The following is a 20,067-nucleotide window of genomic DNA, read 5'->3' as shown; positions in this document are numbered from 1 at the left end:
AAAAAGCCTTTATGAACTTTGGTCCAAAACATTATATTCTTCATATTGCTAATGGATATTTTTGGGGATCACAGTTGCTACACACACTCTGGAAAAACATTCAGATTCTGTTGTGTGTCTTGCTTGGACATTAAAAAGTTAAAAGCATTACTGCAATGCAACTGCTGTATTGCTTTTGGTCTATGTAGTGAAGCAGTTCTCATTATTGGAATTATTTATGTGTTGATTGCTGTCCAGGATGGCTAATCTCTGCAGAGGAAAGCCATTAGTGTTGATGTACATAAACATTATTTTCACCTTCTGAAGATAAAAGGAACAGACATGGTTTCCTCCAAGCAAGGAGGTTTATTTTGGACAGCTAGAGGAAAGCGCAGGGGGTCTAATTTTTGTTCATCTAGCATTCCCTGGGTGTTACCCGAGAGGGCACCCGCAATGACTTTTTGTGATTTTGTGCAAGTAATTCCAGTTAAATGGGGCTTGGTATCAAGCAATCATTTTAAGCCACATTTACACACACACCTTGCTAATATCGTGCCCTCTAAAACAAAACACAATTTAGAAAGTGGGTGCACCTTTTGTAGAAGAGCGGAACAATTTCTGCTGAAGTTCCTCCCCCTCCCCCTTTCACATCCACCATTTCCTGCAGTGTCTTTGTACAAACAATGCATTACATAAGGAGCAACATACATTATTTACATAAACATTCATCTGAACAGGCACCAGAGTCCTTCACCTTTCTTTTCACAGTGGCAAACAGCAAATGATCTACAATACTCTAATCGGCAGTTGTCATGGATACCATGTAAAGCTCAGCAATGTTGTGTGTGAATGGGTCCATAGTTATAGAAACTCCACATAGTTCTCAGGGATCAATCCTGTTTTTCCGTTCAAGGTTCCTTCCAACCAGCCAGGCTCTTGAGATGGATGAACTGAGAAGAGAGTTGAAGGTTATTAAGTCTATAAATCCGAAACTTTAAAATAGAACTAGAATGTTGACTAACTTTTATATTTCCTGTTCTTCCTGGCCGTAGGAGTGTTTCCTCACTGGGATGGATCCTCCTCCTGGCCACAGAAAGAAAGGGTTATCCTCCAATTAAGTCTTCCTCTGAGAGGAGGGGCTCCACATAACATGCCTGCACAGTGTACTTTCCAACCCCAAACAGCAACTTAGCAACCCTATTACCTTTATGACTAAATAATAAAAGGTTAAGAAAGAGTGAGGAAGATAGTTGAGAGACATCCCTGGATGTCTCTGCCTAACCCTATCCATAAATCAGCTAACAGAGAGAAGAGGGCACTACTGAAGAATGAACCAGACTACCCTGAATCTACCAGGAAGAACAGAACATTTATTGGTCAGACAACATTCCAGTTTCTACCCCTAGTGTCCAGCAACTTCATCCTCAAGGGGATATAGCCACCCCCGGCCAAAAAAATCCCTCTCTCCCAGAATACTATGAAGTGCCACATCCTGTGTTAACAGAGAGACTTCTATAGTGTTTACAATCACTGTTGTGATTGCAGATTACACAGGAGCAGGAAAAGAAAAGTAGTAGTGAGAGTGACAATGGATATGATCAAACATACATATGCATTTACGCTTTGCTTCAGTAGGAGGCAAGGACTAAGGGGTTAAAGTCTCTGGCTTCATCTCTCTCCCTTCTCTTGCTGAAGAGTCTAAATGTTTATGGTTCCCCTTGCTCATTTCCCTTTTCTGTAGTGCTGAGGTTTCAAATTCCATCTTTCTTCCCTTGTGGCCTATTCCTCAGCCTAAAATTTCCTTCCATATTATCTTGCCTAGAATTCATTCCCACAATCTCCTTGTCCCCACCCTCCCCACCCTTTTCTTTTTTTAAGCTCTCTATGTTTATGTAGTTAACAGACATTAGGAAACTATATTCCTGTTTGTGAAAGCCATCGTGATGACAACAGGGTTACATAAGCCTGGTCATACATTCTAGCTCACAGGAGGAGGAAGGAAGAAGGAAGGAAGTATTATCAAGAGGCCATTGCTGTTTCTGTGCAGATAATGCAAAAGCCACTCTTGGGACTGAACAGGGCTTTATGGGGAGAAAAAATCTGGAAAGATAACCTTCAATACTTAAGAAAATTAATGCACTTATTCTCTTTCTGGCTTGCTCATTAATGGGATTTCCTATGCTCGACTCTGGCAAAGCGTTTCCTTTACTGATTTAAACTCTAAGCTGGCAATAGACATGAGGACAGCCAAGCACCATGAAGCATGCTCCGAGATAACTCCTCCCCCCTGCAAAAAGATGTTTAGGGTAGCGTGGGTTCCATGCCAAACTTCCACAAAATAATGCTACCAATATATATACTTTGGAGCAAGTAAAAAGTTAACAGCAAAAGTGTGGCACTTGAACTTGAGTTGCTCACCCACGTGCAATCATGTGCAATTTAAACACCCCATTCTGCTCCCTGCCCCACTCCTACCCCACTTCCATTCCACCCTTTTAGTGACATCTTTTATGACGTTTCTGGGTGAATTCTGGGTTTGGCGCTGTGTGTGTTTGCACAATTGTACACATATTGGTCATGCCTAAAACAGGGGTTGGCTGTATTTGGTTCCATACCTAAATCTGAGGTTGGGGATTAGATTAATCTATCAAATGAAACACAAAACTGCCTGAGTAGATTTGAACATGATTTTATGCCAAGAGATGAGAGGCCAGCAAAGTAATAGTAATAGTTCTCTTCCTCCTCCTTACTTTTTATCATGCCCTTCCTTGAAGGAACTGAAGGCAGCAACCATGGTAGGAATCCCACCATATTATTTCCTCCTCACCCGATTGCATAGGTTTTCAAAATGTTATCAAAATTTAACACAAATAGCAACCTTACAATGACAATGGATTTATTATAACTAGAATGGTTAGTATTAAGGTTGCTTTTACTTATTCATACTCTATATCCCTCTCTCATTTTGTTCTAGTCCACTAATGTGTATGAGGACAAGGAAAATGCTTGTATATTGATTGGGTTGGGGAGCAAGAGGAATTTGAGTTAGTATACGTTTCTCTACAAAATTCAAGACATTTTATTTCAAAACTGAACATCAAAGTCCCTCTAATGGTTAAACAAGCAAAACAATGAGGCACTTGAGAACAATAGACCTCTAGGTTCGTTTGAAACAGGCTTCCTCAAACTTGATCCTCCAGTTATTTTTTGGCCTACAACTCCCATGATCCCTAGCTAGCAGGACCAGTGGTCAGGGATGATGGGAACTATAGTCTCGGAGGGCTGAGTTTGAGGAAGCCTGGTCTGGAATTTCCTTCTCAGACTCGGAATACAAATTTACTTTTTAAGAGGAAACAGTATGCGTATCTTAGGAAAAGTTTTTAAAATATCAGCATTAAGGAAGTTATGTGACACCTCAAAATACATCAGTAAATTATGTGGGCTCATTTGTGCTGGATCTGTCTTATACACATGGCTAAATTTATAGGGGTGTCAACAGGGAAACTGTATGTACTGGTATTAGCTACACAATCCTATGCATGTCTACATAGAGGTAAATCCCAATTCAGGTCAATGGGATTATTCCTGGATAAACTGCATCCTAAATCAATCAATCAATCTGAATCTATTTCAGGCCCGGGGTTAACTTTCAGGCCCTGGGCACTAATACAGGTGAATGTTACCCTAAGGGAAAAAGGCATCTTTCATTGCATTGCCGTAACTGCTAATATTTTCTCCTCCCATGTAATATCTGCATAGTCCTTACTGAACTGCCTGGTCCCTCTTCTTTTTATTTTGTTAACGACAATTCTTGAGCAGCTACTTGACTCTCCATCTTTCGTTACATTTCTCATTTCATTTGTACCCCATGGAATGTATGCGATTTACCTCATTTTTGTGTATATTTTATATTTGTAGGCGAATTCTGCATTCTACAGTTTCTCTCTCCAGACAGTCTCTTCTTACAGCCTTAGTCAAATTTACATGTTTGTATTAAAATGATTAATGCAATTGGTTTTTTATTATCCTTTCAATTGATTTCCACATTGTTCCATTATTATATTTAGGATACAGTGGTACCTCGCAAGACGAACGCCTCGCAAGACGGAAAACCCGCTAGACGAAAGGGTTTTCCGTTTTGGAGGCGCTTCGCAAGACGAATTTCCCTATGGGCTTGCTTCGCAAGACGAAAGCCCATAGGGAAATCTCCGGGACAGCGGGGAAGCGCAGCGCGTCTTCCCCACTGTCCTCGGACCTCCTCCGAAGCCGGGCGGCGGGGCGGGAACTCCTGCCCCCTCCGCCCAGCTTCGGAACGGTGCTCCGAAGCCGGGTGGCGGGGCGGGAACACCTTCTGAAGGCGGGCGGGGGGGCGAAAGTCTTTGCTCCCCCCTGCCTGCCTGTCCCGGAGGGCTTTTGAAGGCAGGCGGGGGGGAGCAAAGACTTTCGCCCCCCGCCCGCCTTCAGAAGAGGTCCAGGACCTCTTCTGAAGGCTGGCGGGGGGCAAAAGTCTTTGTCCCCCCTGCCTGCCTTCCCAGGGGCTTTTAAATCGCCTCGGACAGCGGAGAAGTCCTCCGCTGTCCCGGGGCGATTTTAAAATGCCGCCCGCCAGCATTTTAAGATCGCCCGGACAGCGGAGAAGTCCTCCGCTGTCCCGGGGTTTTTTAAAATGCTGGGGGTGGGAAGAAAAGCCCTTGTCCCCCCCCAGCCTTCAGAAGAGGTCTGGGGACAGACTGTCCCCGGACCTGGTCTGAAGGCGGTTTCCCAAGGAACGCATTAATTGATTTTCAATGCATTCCTATGGGAAACCATGCATCGCAAGACGAAAAAACCGCAAGACGAAGAGACTTGCGGAACGAATTAATTTCGTCTTGCGAGGCACCACTGTACTGTATAGGAGAAGGTCATCTGTATAATCCTTGTTAGTATTCTCAACATGTAAGGGTTCTTTTGGTTTTTTTAAACAGTATTTAGCTTTAATGTCCCCCACCACAGGCAGAAAACCTCAGCTTCTAAGGAAGATGGTAAGAGGGGAGGATGAAATTTTGCAGTTAAACCAAGGAAGGCAGTGAAACATTTAGAGAGATTGTGTAAATGATTTAAAGGGAAGGAGGCACTTGTTGCCAATGCTTTATACTGTTCTGGCCGAATCCTCCAAAAGAGGCAGTATTTCAGGGATACAAGAATTAATGCTCATTCAAGAGCTTATGGCAATGAAAAACTGGTGCATCATAGAATCATCGTTGTAGAGTTGGAAGGGAGCATGAGGGTAATCTCATCAACCCCCCTGCAATGCAGAAATCTTCTGAACAATGTAGGGCTCAAACCTATGACCCTGAGATGTAGAGTTTCATGCTCTGTTGATTGAGCTACACTTCGTCTATGGTATCGAAACAAGTGGCTGTGAAATTATATTGTGTGATACCCTGTTGTGACCATCTGCTAGTGCAGTGAAGTCCTGCTTCCTTTCTACAGTAATGGTTGCTTGTTCCTGAATTGAGAAAAGTTCTGTGGCTATAGTAGTCACACCACCTACTTACCCTCATGTTCCTCCAGTCAGTAAATGTTGGCGTTATGAGTATGCATATGGAGACAGACCTTTCATGGCTTTTTTTGAGGGGGGGATTTAATACCCAGTATTCTGGGATTCTACTCTTGTTGGAGTAGAGAAGATTAGAAGAAGAACTACATGTTTGCCTGAGCTATGGCAAACCTTACAATTATGATGATTCCCCCCCCCCTGCAGCTAATGGTTGCTGCCATGGACAGTACCATGATCTCTATCTGCCATATCTTCTTTCCCCTGAAATCAGCTCGCAAACTGGAAGTTCGCATTCATTGGAGGGATGTGGCATGACCCTGATGTCTCTTAAACTACCTCCAACCCCTCCTACTCAGAAACTGAGGATGCCACACAAATGAAAAACAACAACATTTGGTACATTATACTAGCTGAATACTAGCTGAATAATGACCATGTTGTTTGGCAGCATGCCAAAAATGGGGGGGGGGTGATGACGGACCCATCATCTATAAATGGTAAGTGCGGAAAGGCCCTCAATCCTGACATTTATAAGCCGCCACTACAACAATAAGATACACTGTATAAAGTATACAGCCCCCTACTGAGTTATTTAAATGCGGGAAGCAACACTGAATAGTCTGCCCATCTTTGCTGTGATCATATGGCAGGCTTAAATAAATAAATAAAACTGAGCCAAAAGAATGGAAGGAAATTCTGTTGCACCTTTCACTGCATTAAAAACATAAGGAGGTTTACAAATACTTCATTGGTGTGATAGGGTTAAAAACTTTTGCAAAAATTAGAGATCTAAGTTAATCAACTCTGTAGTTGGCAAATTGTCATTCTACATGCCAATATAGCTATTATTATGATTATTATTGAACCTAGGGAGGGAAAGGTACTCCTATGCACGGTGATTTGAGCAAATGAAACAAAGAGCATGAAATAATGAACCACTGTTACCACTGAATGTGAAAAATTGGCTGCTTTTCTCCTGGCCAGAGACGGGATTCTCATAGAGCTTATGCTGTGTCTTGTCAGATAGCAGAGGTTCAGGGTATGCAGAAGAGGTGGGGCTCTCTCTTTTGCTACATACGCTCAGTTTGACTAATGAGAAGCAGACTAACATAGCTAGTTTGACTTGCTAACTCTCACGCAAGATTATAGCTCCAAGTTGAAAAAGTATGGCAAATAAAAAAATGTGCTTCATTTGACATGATATTTGTCTTGTTGAAAGCTATTTTAAAAGTGTTTTCTCTTAATGCAGCAATTATAAAATGCATTTTGCCACATTCAGTAGGTCGACTGCAACATAGTCCCAAGTGAGGTAACTAGGCATGAAATGAGATCCATTTGCACAAGACTCGCTTCTCCTCTCATCCCCCAACCTGTTCTGGGTTCCCCCCAACCTTTCACAGCATATTTAGGAGGCGTGGGGGCAGAAGGGGGGGAGTCCCACTGCGCTGAGTGGACCTCATTCCGTGCACACAACAACTTATTTGAATCTAGTGGATATTATGCAAGTTGTCTCTCAGTGTGGCCCAGCTGATTTTTATCTAGCAACCACTGTTTGTTCAATATAAACAGCCTTTCTCTATTTGTTCTGCTTTTCTGTATGCCTAAGAGCCAGGGGAGAGCAGGCTACTAATCAGCAGAGAGTTCCAAGAATTCTATCTGAAGCTTGCAGTCTTATAAATAAATTCATTCTCTTCTTCAGCATCTTTCATTTTTGCAAAAATGGTAAATTATGGCCACTTCTTCTCTCCCAGCTCCTAAACTTGGCACTCTTCCTCCCTTAAACCTGTTAAGAGTCTCTGTCCTCAAACCCACAGCTACACCTGGTTTGTCCACCAGCCATTTGGTAATTTTCAGTAAGTCTTTTAATCCTGACCAACTGACCCATTAGCAGGTATGGAAAAAGATGACACTGCTAACCTACCCATGTTGAATGAACTGGGCTGGTATCGCTGGTATATTATTATCAATGCAACTGAAATCTCTTCAATATTAACTGAACTGACAACCTGCAGTTAGAAATACAGCCAAATACTTATGTGGTTGACTAGAGCTTTACAAATTTCAACATCCACAAAATTAACCAAGTTTTCTCCTGCTAATTATTCCCCATTTTCCCACCATAATGGCCCTGTGCCAGCAACTCTCTCTCCTCCTTGGGTTCAATTAAGTATTTACCCTTGCAACCCCAAAGATGCACAAACTGGTGCGCAACATATAGTTTTTAGACCATATGTTCCCAATTAGTAAACATCAAGTGGTCAGAAAGATGTAGTCTGTATCACCATTTGTAACAGGATGAAGTCTTAAGATTACTCAGTGGGAAACACAAACCTTCCCTTTTAGATTACTCAATGGGAAACACAAGCCTTCTCTCTTGAGAAATCACCATTCACTCTTCTTTGTATTATGTAGGACTGGCCACACATGGATACTCACCATTATCAAATATGGTGCCTGCAGTGAAGGAGAGTTCTGAGTCGTGCTCTGCTTTGCAAGCATAGAGTGCTCTGGCTCTGCGGAATGGAGAACTGCAAAAATAATAACAAAAGAATCAGCACGCAGGAAGGTTTGCACATGTTTTCTTTGCATGTGTGTTTGCAGACTTGACTATTTCTAAAGCATTTCTCCTGAAAAATCCTTGAAACGTGGATCAAAACTGCCAGATGGCAAAATGTGGAGGAAAAGACGAAACACAGGCCAAGGGAAAGATAAAAGGAATAATATTCAAGATAACACCAAGCATATTTAGAGGATGAGAGAGAGGGGGGGGAGAGAGAGAGAGAGAGAGAGAGAGAGAGAGAGAGAGAGAGAGAGAGAAGGGTGTGGATGGGGTAACATTTCTTCTCCAAAACCAAGTTTCGTTATTTTGGATTTTCAACATTAACTGCTGCATTTGGGACCAAGGGAAGCCCATGGTTGCCCAATGGAATGAGCAATACTATGTCAGGGAGTGATGGGCAATTTTTTTTTTTAAATTAGAGGCAGAGAAAAGGAATCAACTCTAAAGAGTCAGCTGGAAAAACTTTGTGTGTGTGAGGGAGAGAGTTTCTGATAAGAAACATAATCCAGAGGCCTGGCTCCTGGTTGAGGCTGATGTAACCAAACTCTGCTAGCAATCTTTCCCTGGCATTGTAAATCATTTGAACTGAGGTTTTGTTGGTAATTTTTCTCTCTAGCTCAGTTCCAAGACTCCATCTGCTTGAACAGTACAATGCAAATTTCCAACCCCGAGGAAGCCTTTCCTATAGTGATTTACCTGCAGTGGAACCTCCATGCCACAAACCACAGTCCTGCCTACTCACATTTACAGAGGCTTGAGAAATAAAGCATCATCAATCTGGAGTGGCAGCTGCTAGTTTAAGCCCTGGACATGCTGCCCCATGAGTGATCACTTTCCCTCAGGGGAAGAGTGGGAGAATGAGACACATTTTCCCCAACAATGCTCCTGGTCCGGCAGCAGTTAACTGTTGCTGCTGTGACAGTTTTTGGATTTCACCCAGTCAAAAAAGCTTGAGTGAAAGTGATGGCGTCTAGATGAGGCACTCTGGATGGTAGAGCTATGGCAGCTTCCTAACTGTAACTGGGAGCTAGCAGAAGGTGACCCCTTTCAAGAAGAGGCTTCTAAGCCCTGTTTTCTCAGTCACGTTAGAGAGACATTAAAACCAAAAGCATTAAATGCCCTTTTGCTTAGAGGGCATTGACCAGTATGATTAATCTGCATTTTAAAGGACAACTGGACAGCTAAACAGCAAGTAATATAATCCACCAGAGAGCTCAGAGGTATTATTATTATTATTATTATTATTATTATTATTATTATTATTGATTTTATTAGTTTTTCTTGGGTTGAGAAATGTCCCATACTTTACTCCCCCCCCCATTTTCCACTGAAAAACCTTTTGTTCTGGAATTTGGATACACACAATTCCTTCCATTGGTTTCTGATATTTATTTTTTTCCTCCTTGCAGATTAGCCATATGCCTGACTGAATGCGTTAACACAGCATTTTTTTCCCCATTAGCAAAAAGCACAGTTGTTAAATTTGAGCGCCTTTACAGTCTTTGAACATCCTTTGCTGACAAATGCATAAAGGGAAAATCAGATCACCTGGACAGCAGCATAATTAATGTTAGAAAATGGTAGAGAAGTTTCATTCCAATCCAGATCAGGAGATCTACAACGGAAGTTTGTTAAAGCAGCCAACAATTATTGCATATTAACTCTAGTTAAGCAGAACCTCCATCTAATCATCTATCAAGTGTTTCAACTAGAAGGAAGGTCAATGGGGGATCTCCTCCTAATGCAAATAATATATTTCAGGCAAGATTGTCATCTGAGAATATGGTTAAATTCTCCCTCTTTCCCTGCTGTGATCACAATAATTATCACCACTAGTGGATGCTTAAAAAAAGAAGTGTATGTTAACAACACATCTTGTTTGGTTCTTGTCTAAATTGAGAATAAACTATGAAAAAACCCTAGTCTTTTTCTGGCACTAATTAGTGATACTTTATCTTTGTAAACATTATCAAGATGGTTAAGAGCCTTAAATTCAACTGCTGCAGTTTCCCATTGATTAGATATAAAAACTGATGTTTTAATGCACACAATCACTCAAGCACATGGCATAACAGCAGAGTAAAAATATATTAGTGTGAATGAATGTTAGGAACAGAAAGCTACATACTGAACATGTCCAGTGATTGTTACAAAGTCTGTAAATCCAAACCTAATGAATGGAAGACTAACCCACCCAGCACTACTTAATGACTAGGACCAAATCATTCAGTGCCTCAAAACTGTGTATAAAATTCACAAGGAGGCAATTTCAGAAGGAGGCACTTTACTAAAAACATTTCCAAGAAAAACATCTAGTTATGTAAAGAGATTGCGACAATTGCAGGCTTCCCTCTTGTTTCCTGTTCAAAGCTTTGAGACCAGGAACAAGACACACTTATTTAGAATTTTTTCCTCATCCCACAAATTCTCTAATGGAATCTTACCCACCACACCTCGGCAACAACAAAAGTCTTACACAGAACATTCAATTTAGGATTCCTGTTTGAAGACCACATTAACAGGAATATGATAATCAAAAGCAGTATTTTGCATTCAGATGGATTCAACAAATAATGGGAAAACATAACACCTGAAAACATTTCATTGCAATATGTTTGTGTGTGGAAATTAATTAATATGAACCTTGCATTCAAGAGTCTTCCATGAAGGGCCCCTCCCCAAAAATGTTCAGGATACAACATTTTACTTAAGTCACTATGAGCAATTATGGCTTATGTGCTCCATGAAACCAACATGTTGGGTCAAGCGGTTTGTCTGGATTTGTAGAACACCCGCAGGAACGAAAACAAATGAGAAGGGGAACTCCACAGAGACATTAAACACAGTTTAGGGAGATGGGAAGCAAAGCCGGCAGGGCGGGGGTCCACAGGGGAAGACAGTGCATTAATTGGTAATTAATACAAGTTACAAGAACAGCTTTGAACAATAAATTGCCACTGCCTGGTCCATTTCTTTTCCTGGTTTCTTTTCTTTGCTGTTATCTCAGTGTATGGTGCTGCAATGCCCTCCCTTTCGTGCTGCAGTGCCCTTCATAGCCCAGCCTGGATTACCAAGGGCATTAATGAGCCCTAGATCTTTCTGATCAGGCTGCTTCTTCTTTTTTTTAATTTCTGCCTCTGAGCATGGCACATGGCCAGAAAAGCACTCAGTCGAGTTTTGCCCATGTGACCTTGTACAGTTTATGGGAAGAGTGAGAGATTCCCTTGTGTGCGCACACACCCCAGACTCATAACGACAGCAATTCTGATTATGTTACACTAGATGCAGCCTTGTATCAAAACTAAAATGTGACATAGCCACCTTGTAGGGGTATTTACATTTGCAGATATAAGGCTTGTGAGTGGCTTCCAATTAAAATTACCATACCCTGGCCAGAATGCATGTGTCTTTTCTGTGCCCTGTTAATAAACTATAATGTCTACGATGCATCCCTGTAAAAAGCAAGCAAGTGAGCGAGTGAGAGAGATAGATAGTGAGAGAGAGAGAGATAAGGAAAAAGAACAAGGTTATTAGCTGATTGCATAGAGCTCCTACTCAAGGTTATCCCTGAAGAATTTTAAGACATCATGTTAACTTCACTGCTTAGCAAACATCTGAAGGAATGCAGAGGTCTTCATCATTTGTGTTCCAGAGTAAGGATGGGTGTTGCCATTTCAAGGCTACATACAGCAATGAATTTCCTTTGACCAATACCAGGCGCCAAGGCTGCCCAGAAGTTCTGTCCCTGATCCAAAGAGATATCTGTGGTTGCTTAGTAGTCAATTGCATCCTGCACATTCTCAGAAGAACAGATACTGAAATCAGGTTTCAGGATGAATCCTAGGCACACATTACAGCATCACAAGCAACTACTGTAACAACTTTTACACAGGTAGCAGACACGTGAATACACACTGCATGTGGATTTCCATCGCTGTCACAGAGCATCCTGCCATGGTTGCTTGTAAAGAAAACTGTTTTCTGTCCAGTGTAACTTCATGATCATGAACCCTACACTATGCCACTTAGTAAAGGGGTTTTAACTCCAGTTATTGTCAGTGTAAGGTAAGAAAGCTATATAACAAAATGTATTTTGAATATAATATACAAACAAGCCCAAAGAATCAAGCCCAAAGAATCAAAAGAAGCACTTCCTGCTTTGGGCTCAACGTTGAGTGGAAGCTAATCAATACAGGGTTGGATGGATTTGTACACATCTGCTCTGTCACTTTCACATGTGTTCATTTGCTGGTTCATCTCACCTTTCATGTAAGAATCAGTAAGGCAGCTCCAGAAGTGGTGCTTGCTTGTTTTGAATTGAAAAAGGGGGAAATGTTCCTAGCAGTGCAGAGTAAACTAAGGCATGGATGCAGGCATCTTAATCAAGGCACACATCTGGCAATCATGGAGACCATACATTAGCTGAGTTTGTCCTTGTGACTGCTCTTGCATTTTCTGCAGTTCTCCCCCAAAGTGGATCAGGGCCTAAGGAAGTTCATTTTCAACTTGGGACTCCCTTCCTCTGGACTGTTTTGCGCAATTTTTAAAAATTGGGGGTGGGATACTTTTTCTGTGCATTTTGTACACTTGAACAATCCTCCTTGAGTTTATTGCTGAATTAAAACTGCTAGAAAAACTACAGCCAGCGGAAATTGTTAGTAAACAATGTTTCTAGCATGGGCTACCCAACTGTTGTTGAAATGTAAGGTTAGCTTGTAAATGAGAAGAGGACACCATCTCAAGTAAAGATAGCCCAAGTCCTGGGAACCAATGCTGGGCAAACATTTGTGGCTACCATTCTGTACTTACTTACCTGGGAGTAAGCCCCACAGAACTCAGTAGACATGTATAGGACCACTCTTGGAAATCAATGAAGACTGTAATACTATTGGTCTTTTGCAACTATATCCATCTCTTTGGCTGAATGGGTCTGAATTTTAAGAGGTCAAACAGTTTTTGAATGTCTGTAAATGGTCAGTATATATTCACCTATATTAAATGTTCCAGTTCTCATAAACGTCACAACCTCACTGCCTCAAAAACCCTCTATTCTCACTGACACAACTGAATCTGAAAAAAAGGAAAACTGGACTGTAGTTAAATGTCAGGGTTAAAAAAGATATAATGCATTTTTTTATCTGAAATTATTCATATTTGGGGAATGGAAATGAAAGCTTACCTACTGCAGAGATGGTTTTAGTGAGTATCAAGCAAGTCCAGCAATTTGGCAAATATAAAACAAAGTCAAACACAACTGAAGGGGATTCTCCAAAGCTGGGATAAGAAGAAAGCTAAGGTAGACAGTGCTTAGATCACTCAACCAATCACTCCTCTGGAGGTCATGGAATGTTTCAAAGTTTCCTTTCCTGATGCCTGACGGCAGCTGAGGGATTGTGACACTCTGGTAACTAAAACAAGCTGGGCCACAGTGAGGAAGCAACGCAGGGAAAAAGAAGCTTGTAAACGCAAAATATGATAGCAGCAGTGGCAACTTAATTGAGCAAAACAAAACCCTCAAACCTGCAACAGACCTGATGGGGGATGAGTCGCTGGACGTAGAGGAGGTGGGCATAGGGCTGGATGGTGCGGAGAACATAGGCCAGGACGGTGAAAGGGGTGACGTTGGACTTGGATTCTGAGGGCTGCAAGACAGAACCGGATAACTCATCAAGACACAGGAAACCACAACACAGACAGATACACACACTTAAGGTGCTTGGGAAATTTTCTTAGCATCAGAGGAAACTACAAAATGGAAATGTTGGGAACTCCGGAAAATTGCTCCGAGGCTGGAGGTTTGTTTATCCACATGCAAACACATCTGTGCACACAGCCACGCCTCCCCATTACACCTGGTTTGTCATTACCTGGCTGGCAAACTTGGCTCTTTGCCTCGTTCAGTAATAGTATTCCAAACTACAGAGGCCACCTCACTGCAGACAGCTGCTTACCTTTTCATATTTCCAAACAACTAGCAACATTTCCAAACAACTAACGCCCACAACTTTTGTTTCCGTTTGTTCTGGTGCTATGTGTGTGCATCGTGAAAAATGATACCCTGTTTACATTTAGGAGTAAATGAGCATGCTGGAAAGCCAAGTGAGCATGCTGTTAAAAGGATGGCAAGGAAGAAGTGCTAGTGCTGCCTCTTCCACTCCAAATGGGATGCCAGTAAGACAAGACAACAACAAAACCCACCGCCCTGCCCCACAATAAATCAGGTAGAAATGAAAAACTGAATTTCCACTGAGATGGTGTTAATAAAAAGTACATTTAACATGCCCTCCGTCAGTAGCAATGAGAAGGCCTGTGTTGCTGACCTTGCTTCCCAAAGCTATGCACTGCTGCCAGTTACTGAGAGAAGGGGGAGCAAGGCAGCAGAGAGCTTGGCACGGTGCAGGCGCAGTATCAAGATCACTTGATACTGCATCCCACTGCTGTACCCACACCATCCCAAGCTGCCTGCTACTTTGGTCCTCCCTCTCTCCCTCCTGGCAACCAGCAGTAGTACACTGTCTTCTTTGATTATCCAGTTTAGATAGGATAGTGGGCTTCTCATATAGAAGAAAAGAGGCACATATCTGAGTACAATTTCTAAATACAATTATCACTTCAGTACACAGCTCAGCAAATTTCTCTACCACCGGCCCTAAAGGATCTTTATTGGCTCCCAGTACTTTTCTGAGCACAATTCCAAGTGTTGGTGCTGACCTTTAAAGCCTAAACGGCCTTGGCCCAGTATACCTGAAGGAGCATCTCCACTCCCATAGTTCAGCTCAGACACTGAGGTCCAGCTCTGAGGCCCTTCTAGCGGTTCCCTCATTGTGAGAAGTGAGGTTACAGGGAACCAGGCAGAGGGCCTTCTCGGTAGTGGCACCCGCGCTGTGGAATACTATCGCATCAGACATCAAGGAGATAAATAACTACCTGACTTTTAGAAGATGTCTGAAGGCAGCCCCTTTTAATGTTTGATGTCTCACTATGTTTTGTTGGAAGCTGCCCAGAGTGGCTGGGGCAAGCCAGTCAGATGGGCGGGGTATTAGAATTATAATCATAATTACCACTAGAAACCTAGTTTAGGAGGTTCCAATAAGGACCCATCTACTACAGTACCATCAGTTTGCAGTTGAGGATAATATGGGTAACATCCAAGTAACTATGACTGCTTATCACTAATGGCTAGGATGTTGTGAAGAAATGTTTGAAATCCCCTTCTCTCAAACATATTACCCCACTTTTAGGGGTTTTTTGAATACCTGGTTCTGGTTGAAGAGCAGCACCAATGGGTTAGTTTCTTGTCATTCATTCAATTTGGATTTCAGAATTTTGTAAAGACTGCTGCACATGCTCAGTATGGTCTTAATATGGCTTCCTGCTGCTTCGACTCATTTCTGCTATCTTTTTTCCTTGCAGGTAAACCATACACAGGGGACAATTATGTGCAATAACACACCATTTATTTTTATTCTATGGAAAACACACCAGTTAAATTGTAGCTTGTATATGGGCCTTGCGAATTCCCTGCTGAGGGACATATGGATAAACAGATCAATTAGAAACATCATGCCAGAAAAAGACAAACCTGGCTTCTGCCTTTTCATGATGAAGAGATGTGTGAAAAGTTTGTGAAAGGTGAAAGTAGGGAACGTTTTTCCTTTAAATAAAAGGGAATAAAAGGTAAAAAAAATGCTTAGAAATGTTATCTTCACACACACACTGTACCATCCATTCCGCATGCCCTATGTCTATTTCTTTTCAGAGTGTATAGATATATATATATATGACAAAGTATACTGAATGGTCTTCTATTACTGAAGCTGCATAAACAGCTTTTTTCAGTCAGTCTATTTTGACAAGCATTTGGATGAAGATTCTCCTTACTTAGAGTTGAATGGAACTATGAAACTGGTCTTGTTTTTCTGGCCAGAATTACTCATGGGTGTGGTTTACTTGCAAAGACGAAAAAAGTAACACGAAATGGAAGGAACTGTATATGCCTCATTCTGAAATTAATTGCAGAAATTCTCAAAGAGAATCAGGTGTTAAACGGTGCCCAACATGGGGAAATGGAGAGCTGTCTAACACCAAGTCAGATCATTAGCCCACCAAGAACAGCATGGAGTATCAGAAGCTTTCCAGCGTTTCTTCATAGCAGTTTTCTCCAGCCTGACCTGGCAATGGTGGGGATTAGACCTGCATGCGAAGCCTGTGCTCTACCAATGCATGTGGCTTGCCCTTCTTCTGGTGCATGGAGAAGTGAATATAAATAAGAAAAATATATTTATTCCTTAGGCTAGTGACCTTCCAACATACAAAGAAATGTTTTGTTGCTTCTTGAAAATATGTTTGCTTTATTGACAGTAAATCAGGCACCAACATAATATCTTGAGTTATTTAGATATCAGTATTATTTAAGCTCTTTGATTTTACTCACATAACGTGGGATTGGTTTACAGCACATACTGGTAGAGTGATTAAGCTCCTACAAGGAAGAGAACACAGTATTTCCTTTCACTGTTAGAAGTGAAGACAGAGATTGTGCACTGTACTGAATTCAGATAATTTTACAGTGTTGCTACATACTTGTGGTTTATAATCCTAGAGCTCTAACAGGGGGGAAAAAGAGTTGGGAAAGGAGGCAAAAAAAGCATGCTGTTGTGCTGTTGAAGATCTACCAAATAATCTGACCTGGGCAATTAGAAACCTTTTTTTACCAAACTTGGGGAAGCTAGCACTCCAAATCACTGGTTGACACATACACTTCCCCAACCTAGAGCCCTCTCATCAGCTCCAGGCAGTGATCATGGTATCAGTTCATAGGTATTTGAGCTGGAAGGTCTTTTTCCACAAAACGCTTTGTGCATTTTCCATATGGATATTCAGGTGCAGCAGGAATGGGAATCTGTGGCCCTACAAGTGCCATTGGCCTACAACTCCCATCATCCTCAGGCAGCATGGCTGTTTGTTAGAGAAAATTGAGTACTTAGTCCCAATCCCTGGAGGGCACAAAGTTGCTGAAGGCTGGTCGAAAACCTAAGTTTCACTACAGGTTTGCAAGGAAGATATGTGCCACAGTGTGAAGATGGAGGAAGTGTTTTCCCCTCCCAAATGCCACAAAGACATTAGATCAGAGTTAACCTTCTAGCTGTTCTAGCTGGCTGTGTTGAGAAAGCTACCAGGAAGTTAAGTTTATGAGAAGTCAGCACTGCAAAGCACATATTAAAGCAATAATTTAAGGTGCACTTCAAGTTGATTATTGTCACCAGCTGATAATAAATTTAAGCAAGTTTATTTAAAAAAACACAAATGGCTCAAACAGAAATTTACAAATATTGCACATCCCTGTTAACAGAGGCCAGAAACTGCAGTCTTTTGCTTATCACAGCTTTTGGTTTGGCCTGTATTCAAATACATCGCTGTGAAAGCAGTATGTAAATATGCACAGAAAGCTTAGCTATTTAATTCTGAATAATGTTTAACCGACAAAATTCTTATCTCAGGAAAATATACAGTTACTTAGAAACATGTTATGGTTAAAGGATATAATTAAGATCTTTTCCCCCTTTTTCAAACCCTTGGATTTTTCTACTGTACAGAATCATTATTACGTTGAGGGAATAATGCAACTTTCTGTATACACAGAGCACACCCACACATTCACACATTACCATTCAGCCAACTTTCCTTCTGTACATGAAGATCAGCCACCAAACCAATGCTGGAATTCTCATTTAGTCACAGTAACGGCTGCTTCTTACTATATGGTAACTAAAATTGCACCCAGATGCTAAGCAGGACACGTGTACCAGATTTCTAAGAAAATGAGTCTCCAACGTATCTCCACATCACCACAAACACTCACTAGGTGTGCCAGTTGATGACAAGCCATTCACTGAGAACCAAATCTGGATGGGAAGCCTAATCCTTAGGAAGATAGTTGCAGATATGTCTAGGTCAAGCCTACTTACCTTCACTGCATGTTGGCTTTTTGACTGTTAAAATGTGTCTCAATACCCAACTCTTTTACATTTTTTCATTGCTGTTTTCTTTTTCATTGCAATTTCCCTCCTCTTGTTTTGTCTTCACAGGCATCGGCCTCATTTGTGACAAGCTGCCATTTAATCGTAGTGGCTATGATGACCTTAATGGTGTGATCACTTCAGGAGTGCTTGTAAACACAATCCAAGGGGATCCAACTGAATTGAATGGCAGTGTGGGCAAATGAGTCTAATGACTGCACAAACAAAAAAGAAACAAAATGGTTATCGAGCATGGAGCACAAAATGCTAGAAAACAAATACAGTGGTACCCCGCAAGACGAATGCCTCGCAAGACGGAAAACCCGCAAGACGAAAGGGTTTTCTGTTTTGGAGGCGCTTCGCAAGACGAATTTCCCTATGGGCTTGCATCGCAAGACGAAAGCCCATAGGGAAATGCTGGCGGTCAGGAGCAAAGACTTTCGCCCACAGCCGGCCTTCAGAAGAGGACCTCTTCTGAAGGCCGGCGGGGGGCAAAAGTCTTTGCTCCCCCCCCGCCTGCCTCCCCCCCCGCCTGCCCCGGGCGATCTTAAAATGCTGGCGGGCGGGAGCGAAGCGTTCGCTGCCGACCCCCAGCATTTTAAAATCTCCCCGTGTCCTGGGAAGATTTTAAAATGCTGGGGGTCGGGAGCGAAGCGCTGCAGACCCCCAGCATTTTAAAATCTCCCCGTGTCCTGGGAAGATTTTAAAATGCTGGGGGTCGGGAGCGAAGCGCTGCAGACCCCCAGCATTTTAAAATCTCCCCGTGTCCTGGGAAGATTTTAAAATGCTGGGGGTCGGGAGCGAAGCGCTGCCGACCCCCAGCATTTTAAAACCTCCCCGGGACACGGGGAGATTTTAAAATGCTGGGGGTCGGCAGCGCTTCGCTCCCGACCCCCAGCATTTTAAAACGCTGTTCCGAAGTGGGGAGTGGGGGCGGGGACACCTGCCCCCGCCGCCCCACTTCGGAAAGCTGTTCCGAAGTGGGGCGGGGGGGCGGGGACACCTGGCCCCGCCGCCCCACTTCGGAAAGCTCTTCCGAAGTGGGGAGGGGGGGCGGGGACACCTGGCCCCGCCGCCCCACTTCGGAAAGCTGTTCCGAAGTGGGGCGGGGGGGCGGGGACACCTGGCCCCGCCGCCCCACTTCGGAAAGCTCTTCCGAAGTGGGGAGGGGGGCGGGAACACCTGGCCCCGCCGCCCCACTTCGGAAAGCTCTTCCGAAGTGGGGAGGGGGGGCGGGAACACCTGGCCCCGCCGCCCCACTTCGGAAAGCTCTTCCGAAGTGGGGAGGGGGGGCGGGAACACCTGGCCCCGCTGCCCCACTTCGGAAAGCTGTTCCGAAGTGGGGCGGGGGGGCGGGGACACCTGCCCCATCCGCCCCACTTCGGAAAGCTGTTCCGAAGTGGGGCGGGGGGCGGGAACACCTTCTGAAGGCGGGCAGGGGGCGAAAGTCTTTGTCCCCCCTGCCTGCCTTCCCAGGGGCTTTTAAATCGCCCCGGACAGCGGAGAAGCCCTTGTCCCCCCCCCCAGCCTTCAGAAGAGGTCCGGGGACAGACTGTCCCCGGACCTGGTCTGAAGTCGGTTTCCCTAGGAACGCATTAATTGATTTTCAATGCATTCCTATGGGAAACCGTGCATCGCAAGACGAAAAAACCGCAAGACGAAGAGAATTGCGGAACGAATTAATTTCGTCTTGCGAGGCACCACTGTACTAGATATGCTGGTGACTTTTTCAGTAATGTGTGGCTACATCCAATCAGATGTACTGTCTCTTAAGCAAATGTATGATTTAATTTATACCATGCCCCACCTCCCCCAAAAGCCCAGTAATTATAAACATTAAAAGATATAATTCAGTACAGCCCCAGATTCATCCATGTGGTCTCCCAAAGGTGGCTGCAAAGTTTATTTGCTTGCACTGGAAACCCATTCCCCCCAAATTTGGTAACACTTGGGAGTAAATTTCAAAGACA

General features: G+C 43.1%; 1 protein-coding gene across 10 annotated transcripts in view; it reads right to left on the bottom strand.

Annotated features, from left to right (window-relative positions):
* ARHGAP26 (Rho GTPase activating protein 26) overlaps positions 1-20,067 on the bottom strand; it is a 205,136-nt gene continuing 185,069 nt past the window's right edge. For 5 of the 10 annotated variants that reach the window (XM_081179627.1, XM_081179621.1, XM_081179625.1 and 2 more), the window contains 5 exons: positions 16,513-16,560; positions 15,661-15,732; positions 13,610-13,720; positions 7,955-8,046; positions 1-929 (listed from right to left, as the gene is read on the bottom strand). In XM_081179627.1, the coding sequence (XP_081035753.1) occupies positions 841-929; positions 7,955-8,046; positions 13,610-13,720; positions 15,661-15,732; positions 16,513-16,560 (412 nt within the window). In that variant the 3' untranslated portion in view covers positions 1-840. The remainder of the gene's footprint in view (positions 930-7,954; positions 8,047-13,609; positions 13,721-15,660; positions 15,733-16,512; positions 16,561-20,067) is intronic. The other 5 variants (XM_081179628.1, XM_081179629.1, XM_081179630.1 and 2 more) reach the window with 3 other exon arrangements.

Source organism: Podarcis bocagei (genome assembly GCF_964188305.1).
Source record: "Podarcis bocagei genome assembly, chromosome: 2".
Classification (NCBI taxonomy): Eukaryota; Metazoa; Chordata; class Lepidosauria; order Squamata; family Lacertidae; genus Podarcis; species Podarcis bocagei.
Note: the sequence above shows the minus strand (reverse complement) of the source record. Positions and strands in the feature narration are given on the sequence as shown.